This window comes from Lathamus discolor, chromosome 3 (assembly GCF_037157495.1).
Source record: "Lathamus discolor isolate bLatDis1 chromosome 3, bLatDis1.hap1, whole genome shotgun sequence".
NCBI classification, from domain to species: Eukaryota; Metazoa; Chordata; class Aves; order Psittaciformes; family Psittacidae; genus Lathamus; species Lathamus discolor.
Window position 1 is genome coordinate 79,373,276 of NC_088886.1, and position 21,026 is coordinate 79,394,301.

At 40.1% G+C, this 21,026-nt stretch overlaps 1 protein-coding gene across 1 annotated transcript; it reads right to left on the reverse strand.

The window, feature by feature from the left end:
* Positions 1–472: 472 nt before the first annotated feature.
* On the reverse strand, positions 473–20,482 carry STK17B (serine/threonine kinase 17b). The gene is made up of 8 exons (XM_065669960.1): positions 20,379–20,482; positions 17,831–17,986; positions 13,607–13,819; positions 8,429–8,573; positions 8,072–8,198; positions 6,883–6,931; positions 5,360–5,539; positions 473–3,421 (listed from the first exon to the last, which is right to left on the reverse strand). Exons 2-8 carry the CDS (start codon positions 17,950–17,952, stop codon positions 3,139–3,141), a joined length of 1,119 nt encoding a protein of 372 aa, XP_065526032.1. The 5' UTR covers positions 17,953–17,986; positions 20,379–20,482; the 3' UTR covers positions 473–3,138.
* Between the last annotated feature and the right edge of the window lie 544 nt (positions 20,483–21,026).

Genomic DNA, 21,026 nt, shown 5'->3' on the forward strand with positions numbered 1-21,026 from the left:
AAAATATTTTTTCTGGCAATAACTTACCTTACTTGGCAAGAGTACAAGCACAACTGTCCTGATAAGATGCTCAGCTGTTACCTAGATGATGCATTTTTCTAATGTCTCCTTCCTTCGAAGACTTCCTGAGAAGGCAGAAATATCAAGCTGTCTCATATCACTACTAAACAGAGAAGTTTCGTAGATGCCTTAGAACAAGAGAAAAAGCAGGCGGTATACTGGTAAGAACCTGCAATACAGGGAATATAAATATTCAGACAATTTTGAACTTAATGCAGCAAACCAAGCACATGAATACACTATTGCTTTCATTAAAAATAAAGCCCATTTATGCATTTCTAACCATGAGAAAGCTTTCATTTCATCAACAAAACATGCCTTTGTAGGAAATGCATTATCCAGGCCACAAAAGGTTACCACCTCTTTTGAGTGTAATTCCTTTTCTGAGTCTGAAGAAACGAAAACACAGAAGTTTTGAAAAACAGGCAAATTTATTTATTTTTTTTGTTATAGAAAAAGGTCATGAACTGCACAGAGATGACTTCAATCATCTTAGAAATATTATTCATCACTCGTTTATACTTGGTAACTCCCAGTAATATGGCAGAAAGCAAGATGGAAGCAGTTGTCTACAATGTATATATTTACATTCAGCTGAAGTTTGCATGAACAATAATACTTTTAAATAAATGCTCTGATCCAAAGAAAATCTGATTCAAGGTATATTTTAAGTACAAATAAAGTCTTCAAAACTTCAGTTCCTTGGATAAGACAAATTTTCATTTATTTTAATGTACAGATAAGTTAGCTCCAAAAGTCGTAAGAAATGTAAACATGAGATACCAGGATAAAAATCTTAAGAACAACAACTTTGTCATAAAGTGCTGGCATGTTTTCAGCTTCATTTTCCAGATGTTAAAAATAGAATACCAATGTACGAAGACTTTCACAAGCTTCCCAGTTGCAATTCCAGATCAGTAATGTATTTCAAAATGTAACAATTTTATAAACACCTTTCTACCTTTACCTGCCACAGCTTTTGATATTTTCTTCCTTACATGAAATTTAACTTCTCAATATGGATAAAAGTTTGTATTTTTAATTTATCCAGTTCAAACTGGACTCCATGCTGGTGGAAAAAACAAAAGGTTAAGACTCCACTAGAAAAAAGCCAAGGCCTTTGAAAAGTAAGGGTATAAGGTACCTGAAAACAATTCAGCAACCGCCTCCAGCAAAGTCAGTTTATATATATTATCAGTATTACTGATAAAAAGTTACATGAGGAGTAATACAGAGGAGACTCAGTGTGGTTCATTTATACCTAGGCACCTGAGCTTCGTATGTGCTGAATATATTTTTTACTTCCTTTCACACGAGATTAAGTCTTGGAAGACTTCTTCTGACAAAGTAAGCTGGAATAGTCTTACATGCCTTACACCTTAGTAAACTTCTCACTTGTCAACATGAGGGTCACCCCAAATAAAGACAACAGTCCTGAATTTTCCCCTGTTTTATGGCGGTACCTTACATTGAAATCTCTTTGTAAAAAAAACCCTGTTCCTTCCTTGTGTGAAGAGAAGTAAAACACAACCTTTTACCATTCATTATGTTCACCTCAATCCTATGTTGTTCCAGAACCTCAACCTGCCTATTGACAAGCCCACAGGCGCACTTCAGGTTGCGATACTTTATTATACAAAACAACGCAAATCCAAATCAAAGACAATTAAGTCTAAGCTCTAAGGAGTGGAAAATCCCAGAAGTATTTTAAAGTGCTGTTTACTTTTAAACTATTTACAAGAGTTTTAATACATTCCCTACACAAAAAGACTTCCAGCCTCAGTGTTACGATTAAGATTTTATCTTGTCAGTATTAGTTTCAGGCTGTTAAGGCATGACTGGTATTTGCTTAAAACTGGCATAGGCATTATTTCCTCAGAGCCTAGAAACAGGAAGTGAAAAGGATACAATTAAAAACAAAAAACCCTCACAAAACACAATAAAACCAATAAACAAACCAAATATAAAGGCTTCAAACAATTATTAAGTAGTTTGTCTTTAAACACTAACACACTGCAGTCCATTTCTTAGAGCAGGCATGAAGCTAAATTATTATGGAGAACAATACGTGACTGAAAGATGCACTGCACTTCTACATTACAGGGGCATAATGAAAAGCTTTTAATTGCAGCTTCACTGGCAAAACCAGTTATTTTCAGTTTATTCAGTTGATACTTTTAACTCTTCAAGAGGCTTTTTGGCTTGTTTGGGGTTAGGTTTTTTTTTCTTCAGTTTTTTTTTGTCTGTTTGCTTGGCTGGGGGTTTTGTTTAAGATGAGGAATAGGTCAATATAGGTAGATGATGCTATTTCAGAGGTTTTATGAAAGCAAACTAGTTTATCAAATATTCAGATCAGCATGGGACCCTCATCCTCTCCAAATATAACTTACTGATAAGAAGCAACGGACCACTAGCACAAGGACTGACAATCTACCCATTTTCTATTCACCACTGAAGAAATACAACTCATTTTCCTGTTAGGAAACACACAGAGTATGCATTATAATTCCTAAGTGGACCAGATCAGTAAGGCAGAAACATTTCCTTAACTACTAATGATCCTAGACAGAAAGTGGTTTTGAAAATGGCCCCAACAGATGTACTGTATTCCCAAAACATGCCAACTTCAGCTCCCATTTAAAGTGACAAGAATGGTCACAAGTAAGCCCAGTAGGACAGCTAGATTCGGTTTCCCTGCTTAGACCAATTTCTTAAGGCTAGTCATAAAAGCGTGCATGTATTCAACCACTGTTTGGCAAAGCTCAAGCTGAAACAAACTCATCTTCAGGTTTTAGTTTGTTCACACTGGCATGATTTTTGGACTAAAACTTGGAAAGTGCAAAAATATTTATTTAAATCTTCTTAAAAAAAAATAATTCATTTTACTGGCGCAACCAACCCCAGTTTTTCAGGAGTTAAATCCATTGCCAGCAACGGACAGAAAAGGAAGCACCAGCATAAAAGAATCAAAGTGCATTTCTAGTATGCCAATGCTGCACAAATTGGCAAGCTATAATCTTATATTCGCCACTGGAACAGATTATGCTAAATCCATTTTATTAAAGTCTATATTACACATTAACATATGAAGTCTGTCATGAAGTCTTGGGGATACTGCAACGAATCATCAAAACGGAAACGTTTGGAGACCATACTGCTGTCCTCTGGAATGTTCTCTTTGTCTTCCTTGTTGCTGCAGGTACCATTACAACTAGATTTTACATTCCGCTCTTCTGACCATTTTGTGGTGTGTCCTGGCATTAGAGAAGGGCAGCAAGTTTCTTCAGGGCTACACAAGAGTATGAACTCCCCTTGCTGCAACCACAGATGAGAAAGACAGGCCTCTGCTGTGGGTCTTTGCCTTTTAAAGAGAAAAGGGTAAAGTTCCTTAAGTTCATTTCAGAAATACTAAAAACATATTTAAATAGCTCTGGCACTATGGAGTTAATACTCCTGCTTTTCCACCAGTACCACAGCTACTACAAAACACATTAGACCCCACCATAGTTATGTATTGGCAACATGCATCTAAATTTTAGTTGACAGCCTTCTCTACTGCTGAATGCCAGAACTGGTAACTTTTCATCAGAACAAGGAGCAGGCATTTCTCAGCTGGTATTCATAGTCCCTTGGAATGTTTTCAACATTGTCTATATAAATGTGCCTGAGCTTATGCTTTTGAAGTCCTATGTTTTATACAGACCATTGTAAATAGGTTAATGAATATTCAGTCATTAAGTTTTCAAGGAGAGCCAAATAACATGGCGTCATCAACACTATCCAACTTTAGCAGTGTTTTACTCTTGCAATTTATGTGGTGTAAGCCCTTCCAAAGCGTAGTTACTACCAAACAAAACTTGTTCCTTTGGATAACCTAGTATAGCACTACTACAGTTTTCATCATGTTCTGCATTGTTAAATTCCACAGAACTTGCTAGAAACGCAGCAGTCTGCTACTTGTCCTTAACGTTACCAGAACATGTGAATATTTTTTGGTCAGAGACCTTTAACTTTACAGAGCTGACTATCTCAGGACACATTTTTCCTCTTAAGATTCAAGAAGTTACTGTCATCAAGAATCAGAATGGGGAGGAAGGTTATTGAGGATATAATGAAGACATCAAGATGGCCAGAAGCAAGAAAGCCAGTAGTGACTGTGACAATGTCAAACATCCTGTAGGTCCACACTAACATTTATCAAATCAGGCTCTCCATAATTGTTTCCCTCATGATACTATGGTTCTCAAGAATTATTCTAGATGTTGACAAACCCTCTATATGAGATGCCAAAACAGAAAGGACTCTTCTATATAGAGTTCTTATTTCAAAGTAGGCACTTTATAGATACCACTGTCCCCTCTCACCAAAGAGCCTCTTTCTCAACTAGACAACAGGAACACTCCTGCTTGCCACAGGCTCTCTGAAGCAGAGGGACTACTGTCTCACCACAAATGACAATACTGAGCACTGTAACTGGTAGTGCCTGACCATGCCTAGTAGAACATGACTAACTGACTCCACTAAATACTGTTCCCCCATATATATCTTTCAGGGTGGTGGTTTTGGGTGGTTTGATTTTATGGGTTCAGGTTGGGGGGTTTTTTTGGCATGTGGCAGTGGGGGTTTTTTGGTTGGCTGCTTTTTACTACATTTGCTGCTGCAACAGCTAAAAAAAAAAAATAATCCAAATTCAACACTATGCAGCAAGTGCAGACATGGTTAATGTCTATAAAGTTACATAAGTGTGCCTTACAAACCAAACCTTTGTACTTTTTATCAAGAACATTTTTTAAGAGACTGAACATGGCAGAACTATGTATTCTTGAAGACTGTTTGCTCAGTCAGAAGACTGCCAAGTTGGGTTTTTTTTTATATAAAATGTATTAAAATAGAAAGATGCATTAAAGATAAGTCAGGAAACAAGAAAGCACAGCAAAGAGATTGCATTTTGTCTCTCCAAGTTGCACAATAAAAGGTTAAATTATAGCCAAGAATGTGACCTTTCTAGAATATATTTTATCAGATTTGTTAGTAAGCTGTCCTTTGAATGAAAATATAAAGAAACTCAAATTATGAAGCTCAAAGCACAAGCCTGACTATAAGAAAAGCCAGACAGTGAACCAGAGATCATTTCCATACATTATGGAAAGGCATAAACCTACAGATAATCACCAATGCATTGTGAAATGCTTGCCTGATCCTATCAGTGGTATTAAGCTCCCAAATTAACATTCACTTTTTCTAGGTGCTCCACAAACATAAAAGGTAAGATTCTTGCCCAGGGGGGTTTGTCACTTACTCTGGATTTTTTATGAGGAGTTTTTGAATGAAGTCTTTGGCAGGCTGTGAAACTGATGAAAACGTTTCTTCTGAATAATCCACATTAACTTGAGATATATTAAGGTAAGTTTCTTGATTATCAGCTCCAACAAATGGAGATTCTTGCGTCAGCAGCATGTATGAAATTACACCTATGTTCCTGAGACAAAGAAAAAACATAATGAATAATCCTACTAGGATACCTAAACAGTATACCCTATATATTTATTGTCCTGCAGATCTAACTTCCTGATGTTTCTAATTCTCTGAGTGTGGCATACATCACGCAACACCTCAGTTTTCTGTGTTTCAAGGACATACACACACAAGGAAAGCTATGTATGTATCTCAATAAAAGGATTTCTGAAAATTGCTTGCTTTTAATACAACTTTTTCCTCCCATTGAGATTGCTAGGAAACTGAAATATACTGCTTTTACACAGCCCAGTCTTATGGGCAATTCTAGACATTAGAACTGCAACAAGATAGACTTTCTAATTCACATGTAAATAAAACCCATCTTGCACTACAATTCTGGATGAAGTAACAATCACTGAGACTTAGTCAACCTTTCTGTATCACTGACATCACAGTTGTGTAACAATATCCTCGTGCTGAAATCTTTTTCCCCAAGAACATGAGCATGAATACCACATCATCATGTGATTTATTACAAATCTTAGTTTCTTGATGAGTAATAAAAATGGGTTTGTGATCTGACAGATCAAACTTTAGTCCTCATTTGTGGGGAAACATGCACCCTGAGTGTGTCATTCTGAGTACAGCACCAATAGTTTGGTTGTGTGTTTTTCCAAAAAGCAAGCAAATAAATAAAAAACCCCATTCACAAACAGATATAATTGCTGTTATGAACAGAGAATTTCAAGGAGTTAATTTTAGATCACAGCAACTTTTAAAACTTCATTATTTAGATGCTCAAAAATGTTTTAAGGAAAGATCTCAAAGGTAGCTTTACACTAACAGCTCATGAAATTAATAGGCTACAAAAGTATACTTAATGAAGTTGTGGATCAGTTTAAGACATTTGTCTCATTTTTTATGACACATTCTGCAGATACTGCTCTAAAGGTAAGAGGTAGAAAGTTAAAACACTTCTCATTTGTCTAATAAAATTATTTAATGATACAAAAATGGGGAGGGAGGAGTGTCCAAGAGTAGTTGCTACCTGAAACAATTCATCCAAGAGCAGCTAATGCCTAAAGTATACTATCCAATCAGTTATTGTTCCCTTAGAACAAATACCTATACTCTGCATGCTTACAAGCCACCTGTATTCCCTACTAGGTGTGCAACAGACCCATATACAGTAATTCCTGTAAGCCCCAAGTTACATCCTGAGGGCTCCTTCCCCTCCCAGCTTGACCTCTTCTGGTCAACCCACCAGAAGTAACTCAGATAGAACTCCAGAGTCTGGATCTGGCTCCAGTCTGGATTGTTAAATGGTCATGACTACCTGAATAAAATGAATTATGTACAACCTACCACATATCTGTAGCTGTGGTAATGGGATCGTAGTTTAAGATTTCTGGAGCTAGACAAAGAGATGAAGAGGATAAAAACACTTTAATGTATTTATTCAAGTGGCCTTGAATTTTCATACACCACATTTCTGGCAGGTATTCGGCCAACCATTATGAATCTAACCATGCAGTTTCAATAATCAAGTTTACTATTTTCAAGCCACAAAGGTGGAAAAATGTTATTTCCATTTGATTAGACACACTGATGCTTAACTGGTTCACGCTAATAGGCACACTTTAGGCATTATATGGCCTAAAGTCTATTCTGTGCATATTCCAAATCCCAAGATATTTTGTAATCAGATGCACGCACATAATACAGTCTTCTAACTGGTTTTCAAGTGTATAGCTTTTCAAGGGGAAGGCATAGACTTCAGCAGGCTAACGCTGCAAAGCCAGATGACCAAGCCAATTTTAGGCTTGGTGGCTGTTAGCATATAGAATCATAGAATAGTTAGGGTTGGAAAGGACCTTAAGATCATCAAGTTCCAACCCCCCTGCCATGGGCAGGGACACCTCACACTAAACCATGCCACCCAATGCTTTGTCCAACCTGGCCTTGAACACCACCAGGGATGGAGCATTCACAGCTTCCCTGGGCAACCCATTCCAGTGCCTCACCATCCTTACAGTAAAGAACTTCTTCCTTATATGCTAGGTAACAAGTTACTGACTACAGATTTAAGTGGTCTTGAGATTGGCGTAGGCAAATCGTTAAGGAAATCTGCCCCTCGGAGAGGGCCAAATGTTATTGGCAATCCTTCCCTTTCCAAGGATTATTTTTATCTCATTAAATCATCATACTGAACAGCATTCCTCATTCTGAGAACATTTCTTTGTGCATGCTAATGTTAAATTCTTTTGATTAGAGTTGAAATACAACAGCCAAAATTTCCTGTTGATTTAAGAGTGTGCATCACAGCAGCAGTAAATACTATAGCATGAAATTAGAGGTGTACTTGTTGATATAATTTGGTGGGGTTTTTCTAGTGGAAATATTTGTAGACTACTCTAAGAACAGCTCAGAACATGTTGCCTTGTCCTGTTGCTCTTTCTCCAGTAATGACTGATAAGTAGATAAACACACTATATGAAGTGTTTCTGCTTTCTCAAAACCACACATTACAGATTGCGAAGCAACTCTTCCATACCTAGATACTCTGTCGTTCCCATGATCTGCCGCAGTTCACCAGAATTCTCAAGCTTCCGAGACATACCAAAATCTACTATTTTGACATCACCAAGAGGATTGACACTGCTCAGCAAAATATTTTGAGGCTAGAACAGGAAAGATTTGATTCTCAATTAATAAAAACAAAAGCTGCAAAACTCACCAATGTACTAAATTACTTATCATTTTCTATTATGCAATACTTATTACTAAGTTTGAAAGAGTTAATCACTAGTATATTTTCTCATAATTTTCTGTTACGTATTTAACAAATTATCACAATATTAAATCAAATCAAATATAAAGTACTAAAATAAAAACTCTGCTGCAGCCTCACCTTTAAATCCAGATGAACAATGTTGTTTTCATGCAAGCAGCGAAGTCCTTCAAGTATCTGCCTTATAAGTCTTACAATATCCCTTTCCCCAATTCTGTCATCCAGATCTGGGACACACAAGTCAAATATTTCTCCTCCAGCAGCACTGAAACACATCCAAGAACACTTACATATCAAGTCTGAATTTTCAAGCTTAAGTGAGGAAAAATTTTATGCATAGTACCAATGTACATAACATATATTCATTTTCTCAGAAAGACTGGGATTATTACTTTTTTTCCTAAATACACACTTATGCCAAGACACACAATATAAGCACTTAGGGGGGAAAAAAAATCTGATTATGCTTTTCTGAGATAATGAAATGGAACTTCATGGCAGACAACCTCATAATGCTTTGGCACCCTCAAGCATACTTTCCTGTAAGCAAGTATGAAGATGCCGCAGGAAGGTTGGTTCTATCGTCACTCTGTACCAAAAGGAGCCTCTCTTTAAGTCAAATCTAAAATTTCTTCCATTTGATGAGTTCCATTAATAATTCAAAGCAAGAAAACCCAGCAGTAGTCTGAATTTGCAAGTAAAAACCATTATTTTTCATTATGTGGCTGTGGTGTAAATGCATGAACTACAATAAAATGAACAGTCAGAGTTGCTAAAGGTTATTTCTGGAGTAGGAGGGAACTGTATACTCGCCACCCTAGGTCCTGCCATTCTGATGGACGACTAAAAATTAGAGAGGTACCAGGAAGCACATCTAGCATGTTGCTGCTGATTAAAGGTGCAGTTGCCTGGTCAGTTAGTTCTTCCAGAACTCTGGCAGACACAGAATATTCAGAAATACAAGGACTCTTCTCCATCACATTGAAATCTACCATTGCCACACTAAGAAAGATGAGATTGACAAGCTCCATGTTTTTACACAGGATCTCAAATGTCTTCCTCAGAAAAAGGCTGTTGTTTGCTTATAAAACCCCCTACTATTACAGCATAAAGGAAGCATGGAAATAACCGTGTTGCATGTGGTTAGTTAGTTACAGTTCTATACTCTGCCACAGCGTCAGCTGTTTCCTTTCATGCTTGGTTTGACATAATTATTCAGCCTCCTCTAACTACCTGGAGATACTCTCTCTCAAAGATAAAGAGCCGCCTCAAAACTACCTACCAGTAAGCCTGAATTTTATTGTTCACAAAATGATAAGTGTATAAAAAAAGTTAGATAATGAATAACATGGATAAACACAGTCAGTGATCTGCTGGAGCTATGCAAGGTATCAGTAATGCCTCTCTGTTTGCCTTTATGACAAAATGTAGATGAGCAGTGGATGTCATTTACCTCAACTTTAACACTGTTTTCACCACTGTTTGCCACAGTATTCTTGTATCCAAGTTACTATGTTACAGACTGGATGGGTGGACACACAGATGACTAAAGAGCAGAACAGCTCAGCTGAATAGGATTTGGGAGTCCTAGCAGCCAGGAAGCTGAATGCAGCAAAGGTCAGCAGCACCTTGGGCTGTAGTAAGTGCAGCAGAGCCGGCAGGCTGAGGCAAGTGACTCCCGCTAGACCACAGCTAGAATGCAATACCCTGGTTTTGGCTCCCCAGTTCAGGGAAGATATTAACAAGCAAATTCAGCATCAACTGAGAAAGCGAATAAAAAGATCACCAGATGACTTGTAGCACACATAAATACATATCTTCAGAAAAATAACCTAATAGAATCCTACACAATTCAAAACTTTGAACCTGCAGGTACAGCTCAGGAACAACCCAACACCACCAGGGACCATATGTAAGAAGAGAAACACAGCTAGAAGGGATATACTTATTAACTATTTTATGAGCAAGAGACTCATTTCTTGCAATTCTTTTAAAGGACTGCTTCAGAGTTCTGATAATGAGAACACAAACAAAAATATGTATTCTGCTACAGATGACATAATTTAAAAGCATAATCAGCCCTTTGCTTATCCCAATAGAACTAGGAACACTTACTGCAAGACTTCTGAACACTACTATAAAATAGACCATTAACATCACTGCATGTGAGGAAGTTGTTTTACTACAGACCTTTAACAAGCAGGACAGTTAGCTGAGCTGAAACAGAAGCACAAAAACATCATGGCTACTATATGAACTTGTACTTGTTCTCAGCAAGAAGTTCAGAACTTGTCAGCTGGATTTTACTTCTACATTATTTAGTATTTTAGCCTTCTTGGAACAACAAACAGTATATTAGGGAACACCTAGTTTCAGGAAGAAAGAAAGCTAGATTCTGTGGCAGATTTGAAGGAATTTATCATGGTGCATTCAGACCACCATTAACAGTTCTCAAGTACTTTGTATGAGAAACTGAAATCCTAGAGAGAGACTTCCTGAATAGTTTCACGAACTGCATTTTTGTTCCTTACATTACACACAAAGATTTACACATACAGGAAGCATGATTGATAACTTGAATTCAAATTCAAACCCCCAATTAAACCTGTTTTCAGAGCCAATATCTTTACTCCTGCAGACTCTCCCCGAGGGCCCCAGATTTCTATAGCCCCAGAAGGAGTCAGGACAAAGGAGGAGTTTGCTTTGGTAGATGAGGATTGGGTTAGGGATCAGCTATGCAAACTGGACATCTGTAAATCGATGGGTCCGGATGGAATGCACCCACGGGTGCTGAGGGAGCTGGCGGAGGTCATTGCTAGGCCACTTTCCATCATCTTTGGTAAGTCATGGGAAACGGGCGAGGTGCCTGAGGATTGGCAGATGGCAAAGGTCACACCAGTCTATAAGAAGGGCAAGAAGGAGGACCCGGGTAATTATAGACCGGTCAGCCTTACCTCCATCCCTGGAAAGGTGATGGAACAACTTATTCTTGACTCCATCACTAGGCATATAAAGGATGAGGGGGTCATTAAGAGCAGCCAACATGGTTTTACCAAGGGAAAGTCATGTTTGACCAACCTTATAGCCTTCTATGAGGAAGTGACTAGGTGGAGGGATGATGGTAGAGCGGTAGATGTAGTTTTTCTTGATTTCAGTAAGGCATTTGATACTGTCTCCCACAGCATCCTCATAGATAAGCTAAAGAAGTGTGGGCTTGACGATCAAGTAGTGAGGTGGATCGAGAACTGGTTGAAAGGAAGAAGGCAGAGAGTTGTGGTCAATGGCGCAGAATCTAGCTGGAGGTCTGTGACTAGTGGAGTTCCTCAGGGGTCGGTGCTGGGACCGGTGCTGTTTAATATTTTCATCAATGACCTGGATGAGGGAACTGAGTGCACCCTCAGCAAGTTTGCTGATGACACAAAACTGGGAGGAGTGGCTGACACACCAGAGGACTGTGCTGCCATTCAGCGAGACCTGGACAGGCTGGAGAGTTGGGCGGGGAGAAACTTGATGAAATTTAACAAGGGCAAGTGTAGAGTCTTGCATCTGGGGAAGAACAACCCCATGTACCAGTACAGGTTGGGGGTTGACCTGCTGGAAAGTAGCGAAGGGGAAAGGGACCTGGGGGTCCTGGTGGATAGGAGGATGACCATGAGCCAGCAATGTGCTCTTGCGGCCAAGAAGGCAAATGGCATCTTAGGGTGCATTAGAAAGGGAGTGGTTAGTAGGTCAAGAGAGGTTCTCCTCCCCCTCTACTCAGCCTTGGTGAGGCCGCATCTGGAATATTGCGTCCAGTTCTGGGCCCCTCTGTTCAAGAAGGACAGGGAATTGCTTGAAGGAGTCCAGCGCAGAGCCACAAAGATGATTAAGGGAGTGGAACATCTCCCTTATGAGGAGAGGCTGAGGGAGCTGGGTCTCTTTAGCTTGGAGAAGAGGAGACTGAGGGGTGACCTCAGCAATGTTTACAAATATGTAAAGGGTAGGTGTCAGGATGATGGAGCTAGGCTTTTTTCAGTGATATCCAGTGATAGGACAAGGGGCAATGGGTGTAAACTGGAGCATAGGAAGTTCCACGTTAACATCAGGAAGAACTTCTTTACTGTAAGAGTGACAGAGCACTGGAACAGGTTGCCCAGGGGGGTTGTGGAGTCTCCTACACTGGAGATATTCAAGGCCTGCCTGGACAAGTTCCTGTGTGATGTACTGTAGGTTACCCTGCTCTTGTGGGGGGGTTGGACTACATGATCTTTTGAGGTCCCTTCCAACCCTTGGGATTCTGTGATTCTGTGATTCTGTGTCAGGGACATCTAAACAGATACAGAATTTTGGAGGAAAAAGCTCCAAAAGCCAAACCCTTTTAAGACAACAAAAGTACTACATTTAGAAGGTCAGAACCCACAAAAGAATTGTAATTTTTCAGTCACCAGACAGCCTCAAGTGGTGACTTGAGGTAAAATTCACAGAACATGGATGTGCTCAGCTCGTAGCTTCTCTGAAATCTGCGTATTTAGTACCAATGGCTACTTTTTGGGGGGAGAGAGTGGGGCAGTATGATTTAAGATGCATCAAAGCACTGTGCACTTTCTAGATTCAAGAACATCCTCTCTGGCCAGCTTGCATAAAAATCTTTAGGACTAAAGAGACAATTCCACCCTAGAGTTTGTATTCAGATTTTCTATCAGGTCAGCCTGACCTGAACATTGATCAGAGCTTTTTACAAAAATCCAGCTAACAGAAGAAAAAGTCTGCTCAAATTAAACAGGCAAGTTTCAATTAAAATTACCCACCTGAAGTATTTAAAGGCACAAAAACTATTCCAATTTGAAACAAAATGGAATTGTCTATGAAGGTTGTGCAGGAGGAAAATGACTCTTTTCATTTTTCAAAAGCTTTATGTAAAAAAAAAAAAAAAAACCCCAAAAAAAACCTAAACAAAACAAAACTGAAAATCTTTCAGTCCATTTTTTTAAATGTTTTGAGTGCAGAACTATGATATATTTTGGTCTATTTTTTTTTTTTAAACACCTTATTCCATATTGTTTGACATAATTCATTGGCTGTGGATGTAACATAACCAAAGATTCCAATTAACATCAATTGATTCAACTCTTCCATTTACATGAAAATAAGTTATACTAAAAAAGTCCCTAAGAGCTTATAAAGCTAACATAATGAAATATTAACACAATATTGTGCTGTTGTAATTCCTCCTAGGTGTTCAGGCAACTCATGCAAAAACTAGAGTATATTGCCAGATTTGTAACTACAAGCGTGCAACATGGATGAAGACATACTTACTATTCCAACACTAAGATGATTTCATTTGCTGTTTCATAGACTTCATGGAGATTAACTATGTGAGGATTAGACTTCATTAATTCAAGCACAGCAATTTCATGAAGAATCTCTGCTTTGCAGTCTTGACCTCTTCTTCTTTTCTTTAAAAACTTAGCTGCATACTCTTGGCCTGTGGATTTAGCTATACATTTTCTAACCACAGCACATCTTCCTCTACAAAATAAAAGGGAAAATGTTAAAAGATAAGAAGTATGTAAATTGCCATTAGGAATAAAGAAGCATGACAAATAACTGGAAACCAAGAAAAAAATTTACAGGGGAATGCCATGACTGGCCTGTTCTTATACTATTCCCTGAGCATTCACATTCAGCCACTGTAGGAGAAAGGATACTAAGCTAGATGAAGCTTTAACAAGACCCAGTACAATTCCCTTTATACAAACTAGCTAAGATTAAATCAGAGTATGAGGTTACATGGTTATTCTCAATGTAGGATCACTGAATCCTAGAACAACCCAGGTTAAAAGGGACTTCTTGACATCTCTAGCAAAACCTCCTGCTTAAAGCATGGCTAGATATGACACTCTGCCAGGCTGCCCACGACTTGCTTCAGACTGGAAATACTATATAAAAAACCATCTTTATCCACACTGTAGTACCTACAGGATACAGTAACAAGCTAAGCAAAACCTTGTGAAATGTAGAGGATGAACACAGAAAATAAAGCATATTTGTGTTGCTGCAGACAGGGGGGAAGGTCTTTAGTGCAGGAACTTTTAAAGAAAATTTACCCTCATGGACCATGCAATACTACTAAAAAAACCACCAGGCATCTACAAAATGCTTAGAAACATCTTAACAGAAAGACACCAGTACTTAGCATTCTCTTCCTCAATTACAGTTAGACAAAGTGTGCTGCTTTCTTTCCTAGCCAACTGTTTCAGTATGGAAACAAAAATGTATTTTGGCAAAGAAGTGTTTATAAGAGAAAAACCACACTCTGCAGTTAAAACACCAAGCTGACCTTTAAAGAAAAAAAAAAAGGGGGAGGGGAGGGGGGAAATGCAGTTTTTTAAGCCAAGTTATAAACTGAAGAAACAATGTTTTATAATCACAAATTCTGCATTCCCAGAAATGCCTAGATGGATACTTGCAAAGTGTTTTCAAATGATAAAACATGATTAAAAAAAAGCAACCAACCCAAAACAAACAAACAGAGCTTGAAGAGCTAAAATAAGTGGCATAAAGTTCTAAAAACAGTTCTAAAACTGCGTACAAAGAACAAGATCTACACTTCTGGGCTGTTTTTTTTAAAGGCTTTTCCATGCATACTTTTTGTTACCACAGCATAAAACCAGAAGAAGATCAGTATGAGCTATCTGAGCTGAGCTAATTTCAACTAAATTAGCTCCTTTAGTAGAAAGGTCTATGTTGCCCTGCAGGGCTTTGCCCTTCTGGTGCAAAAACACCCCAATCCCTAAAAGGAACATATTACAGAATCATAGAATGGTTGGGGTTGGAAAGGATCTTAAGATCATCCAGTTCCAACCTCCTGCCACAGGCAGGGACACCTCACTCTAGACCATGTCACCCAAGGCTCTGTCAAACTTAGCCTTGAAAACTGCCAGGGATGGAGCATTCACAACTTCCTTGGGCAACCCATTCCAGTGCCTCACCACCCTCATAGTAAAGAGCTTCTTTATATGCAACCTAAATTTCCCCTGTTTCAGCTTAAACCCACTTAAATCCTACTGCTATAGTTTCCGATAAAAAAAAAAAAAAAAAAAAAAAGTCATGCCTGGCTTTTTTAGAGAAAAATCTGTAGACTTCAGTATTTAATGAAAAAAAGGTAGGAGCATTTAATGAAAAATGAGATTTCCATTTGCAAATAACCATGTTAAATATCGTTTGTACAAACTGACACTTAATCTAGAAATATATTCAACAAAACAGCTTCTTGCTATCATTTCTTTCAGTCTCAATTATAGGATTTGTCCTTTTTTAAAGTACTGAATTTATAAAGTTAACTTCTAAAGTCAGAAGCAAAATTAATTTAAGAGATGAAAGCTATTTACTGCTTGGTACATACACACTCTTGATTTTAGCAACTATCTGTAAGCCTGGAAAGGCCAAGTTCTTTCTCAATTGTGAAAAATTGTTAAACCAGCTTATTATTGCTAACCATTTTAAGTTATTGAGCTGAATTTCGCAATATAGCCAAGTTTAAGATACTCCCCCACAGCTTACATTCTTGTTTTAACATCACATCACCCTATCAACCACAAAAGTTTCTCTAAAATTAAAAAAGGGGAACTGGTTGAGTTTCATGAGAACAGTGAGATCTTCCCTGATAAGTTTCTGCATATCTTCCTTCTAGCTGCTCTGAGTGTAACAGCTTTAAAGGGTCAGCAGTATCTTCAGATCAATCATGTAAGAATTTCCACTTCTTTGTACTGCATTTGTAGTGTGCCAATTACTAAGATAAATCAGACAAAAAAATATTACTTTAGAGTAGTGGAATTTCCCCAGAAATACAAAATGTCATATCTGAGGTGCTGCACTGAAGCATGCAAAGCAGGTCTCACTCCTCCTTGCCTGCAAAGTAACTCCTTAATCATCACACACTTTATAGCCCAATTTTATGAGATAAAAAACAATTTCAAGTTGTTTTGATATCCCAAGTTAGAAACCACAGAAATTCAACTACTTCAAAAGAAGCCAAGCCATCCACATACTGGGGACAAAAACTACTTAACCCACTAAACAGAACCTGCCTGCTTTATGAGTCAGTCTTAAATACCAAAGGACCTAAAAGATAAGGGTGTGGGAGGAAGAAATGGGACTTGGGAGGCTTAAGTAGAGAAGAACAAAAGAACCATTTACTAAGTAATATGAAGAGGAAAAAGAAAATTGCAAGTGAAAAGAAAAAGCATGTTAAATCTTTTGGGGAAGCTACAAAGGTGGATTTTACATCACTTAAACGGTTGTAAATACTTAAAACATTAAAAAAAAACCAGACATTTTTAGGCCAGGAAAAGTCAACAGTATGTTTGGAAAACATACTGCTCTGCTTTTGTTTCTTTAGATTTTGGCACTTATTTTGTTATGCTTGATTTTGCATGTACAGAAACTTTTAAAGACTCCATTTTGGAATCCACACAAAATCAATACTTCTGTTTGCTTTAGACATCATCTCACAGGTTGCATAATCTGAAAATCCAGCTGCTTGACAATACTGGAACACAGAGGATGGTGCATATAAACTGCTTCTGTAGCACCCACAACTTAGAACTAGAGCTGACAGAGGGGTAAGAAAATCGACAAGTTAAGGGCTGCAAGGTGCATTTTTATAGAAGTGTACCAGATAAACCACATGCTACAGGAAGGCAAACAAGCAAAACCTCAAGAGAGCAATGAAGGCTGAAGAGCTTACAAAATCATATACAGATGAGCATTTCTACTGACAAAATTATTTGCAGGTACCAAAGACTGCTATGTAGCACATCAAGGCACAAGAACTGTGAGATTGAGCCATGCCACTTCTGTTCAAGGAGCTTGGAAACACAACCATGGCATTATGTTTGCATGGCTTTTACCCAATTCAGTGAGTATTTTCAAGGTATGAATTATCCCAGTGACCTCAAAAACACATTGACTCAGATGTCTGAAACTGTACCATAAATACCAAAGGGTTTATTTCCTATTTTACTATTGCAAACATGAGCAAGGGAAATAGGCTGCAAAACCACTCTGAAACAGCAGGCTGTTACAAACTTAGACTAATTGCTTGATGGTGAAAGGGGGAGAGAGAAGGTGTTTGCTGGACTTCAAAAAAAAAAAAAAAAAAATCAACCTAACAACCAACTCAAAATCCCCATTCTTTTCTTGCAGTATTACCCTATATTATCCTTTCTTTAGTTTATGTACCTGGAATGCGATTTGTGACTAGACAGGGAAGAAAAGGAACATAATCCCACATCTACATTCCTATGAAAACAGGCTAAATCTGACATGGAAAAGGCTGGCAACTTACACCTCAGAGTATCTTTTCCTGGTCCCTAGAGAACCTGTTGAATACTGCAAAGAAGGGAATGAGGAAGAAGAGAGGCATACTTCATTCCCCATCTACTACCATAAAAGCTCGCCAGAAAAGGTCTCTCACTGGACAAACAGCTCTCTTGCAACAGAAACTCCTCTTAATAAAATAAACAGAATTAATCTCACCGTCCTAGCTCTTTCGATTCAAGCATATAAAAATTGTGGAAATTGTCCGTCTTGATCTGTGTGTGCAGAGACGTGGCTAACAAGCCAGGAAGGCTTTTATTCTCCAACTTTCTCCTTGACATGGTCAGGAGCAGGTCTCCCGCTTCTACCAGTCACCTGTTAAAGTAAAACAATTCAGTTTTGGGTGTTCCATAATTTCAGCACAGGAAAGTATACAGATATTAGAGTTTAGGTCTGGCAGACTAGAATAGCTTTAAGTTTGCCTAGTAGTGACCTAAAACCACCACATTTAACCTCTGTAAAAATAAAATCTGAAAGGAATACTAATCACGACATGCTAAGAAAATGGATTTGTATTTAATTATTTTAACTTTTCAGATGAGTCAGTTTCCCCCCCCTCCCTGGACCACATCCATAACATACTAGGCATAAGCTTCAGTTCTAGTAAAAATGCTAAGAACTATTTAACTATTAATGATATGTACTTTTTTTTTTAAGCTTCCTGAAAATAAGTTTTAAATCTCCCTTGGATTCTTGGTAACTTCCAGCAACTCCTTTAAGTTCACACTTTTAACTGGTATTGCTAGGGGACTTAACCAAAACTCCTTCCCTTTTGTTCTCTGTAACACAGCAAGAACAGCTAACCAAAGAGGGGAAAAAAAAAAAGGGTGGTTTTTTTTTTTCCCAGTGAGAAGATTCACATTCTTATTAAACTCACTCAGAGCTCATCTAAGCTTCATTTTAACACTAGATTATTTGTCAGAAAGCAGCATGAATGGACAACATCCTCTTTGCAAATTCAGATCATTTAGAACCAAATGATGTAGTACTCTTGATTAAATTACCTTAATAAACCAGTAGAACAGCACATTATGGAGATACACCCACCCACACTATTTCTACTACTGTTAAAAAAAGTAAGAATACTGGGGTTTGGCATTCAATTTTATAGGCCTAAGGCACTGCTTCAGGCAAAATGCAAAAGCAAGACAGAGAAGGGTTACTGAAGGATAACCAAAGTCTTAATTAATGATTTTGAGTTACTATGTAAATTTACCTTTATTAGTGATGGAAAAGAAAAAAAAAGAAATCACACACAAGTTACAGTTCAGATACAGTTAACAAGCTTACAGAAATACACTTTCAGTCTTCACATGACAAAAGTGCAGCATCAGAAACTTCTGGGAGAGCACTCAAACTAGTTATGATTCAAATATAATCCAGCATCCACCAAGCACTGTTCAAATTACCACTTCTTGGAACATGGACATTCATATTCGAACTATTTGGGATTTAAATCATGATTCATACTTTAGCAGGAGACCAAAAAGAAGCCAACCCACAAAAACCCCATGGAGTTTAAGAATATCTTCAAAGTAGCACATGAGAAGCATGAAACAGTTTCTTACAAACAAATATGCATTCCGTTTTCCCCAGTTATATGGCAGCTTAGCATTTAAGAGACTGATTCAGGTGCCTGAAATTTTACATGACTCTCCTCAGAGCTGTACTTACTGAACAGTTTATCAGTTAAAGTTATCTTGTTACTGCAGTACTTTAGCATAAAGAGATTTACGTATATTAGACACTGACCCAATCGATTAAGAGCTTGCTATTATCGAACGCACTATGTAAGATCTCACTTTCAGTCATTCTCCTTAAAGAGTGACTATTAAGGAGAACTACTGTCTTATGTTGACTTAAGTTTGTTTCTCTGGTAAGGCACACCATCTCCTCTTTATAGCTTGGTATCATCAATAATAAAGGAAAAACATATAGTCATAGCAGGCAGAAAACCACAATAAGGCACATAATCTATTCAAGAGAACTAGATCCAACTTCAAATCCGGTTAGCTATGAAAAATGGCACAAGCTCTAATACATTGACTATTTCCAAAATTGAAAGTGACACCTGCGCCGTTGCACACTGCACCGTGGAGTTGAGTAACAAACATCAGAAGCACGGATCTCACTGAAATTTGCAAGCTTCCCATTAAAGAGGAAGCCTCCCCCTGAACTACCTTTAACTGGGCAGAAAGTCACTTCACGTAACTATTTCAGAGGTCAAGTCCTAGCTCCGGACTAGCAACACGTGCAGCAAACGACGTCGGAAAGAGGAGCAGCACCGGGACACGACGCGCCGCTGCAGGGTCTGCGCCTCCCCGGGTGTGACGGGTGGCAGGCCCCCGGCACCACGCAACCCGCCGGGGCCGCCGAGCCCTGTGGCAACCTGCGCGGCCGCCCACCGGAGCGAGTCTGAAGGACGCGCAGCACGCCCTCGCCTCCGCCTTGCCCTACTCTGCTACCGCACAGAGAGCTCTGTGCGGACTGGCCGCGCCCGAGTGCGGGACGTCGGGCGGAACGCGGCCGGCGGTACCCCAACCCTACCCACAGGCACCCCCGCTAGCGCTGTCCGGGGCGAGAGAGCGGGCAGGAGAGGCAGCACGAAGCTCCGGCCGCCCACTGAGCGCACCGCCGGACCCACCCGCCCGCCCTCACCCTTGGCAGCCGAGGCCGGGAGCCGCAGCGCCGGCCGGGGCACACTCACCTCTCGCCACAGGGCCCCCAGAAGCCCCTCACGGAGCAGCGCCGCACCCCGCCCCGCGCCCCGCCAACCGCCGCACCCGCACTGCCGGCGTTTGAAAAGCGCAGCCCGGGAGATGTGGCTGCCCCGGCCAAGCCCGCCCATCTCTGCCGCAGAGAGCCAATCCGCGCCCGCCGGGGCCAGCCTTCTGCACGGCCATTGGTGGAGCGCCCTCCGACCGCTGAGCGCCCCCGTCCGGCTGCCCTCCCCCCTCGAAGGCAGCCGGGGCGGGGCGGGGCGGGGCGGGGCGGGGCGGGGGGGGAGCGGCGCTGCCGGCGGCGGCTGAGGCGAGGGGGAGCGGCAGGTGCCGCCGCTGCCTCCCCCAGCGCCGGCGCGGCCCAGCGCGGTTCCTGCCTCACCTCCCGCTGTGCTGGGTGCCGGGAGCCGGGGGCCGCGGCCTTGCATGACCTCGCTGAGGCAGACGGCTGCCTCCCGCCTCGCTCCCCAGGGTGCAGGGCCCCGCCGGCCGCTCGCCGGGGAGCCGGTGGGGGACCGCCGGCTGACGGCGCCTCCGGGGCAGCTGTGGCAGAGCCATTTTGTTTCGCCACCTCAGCGAGCGCAGGGTGCAGAGAGCCGCCGGGTTGGGCGAGGTGCAGCGATAGTATCTGCTAG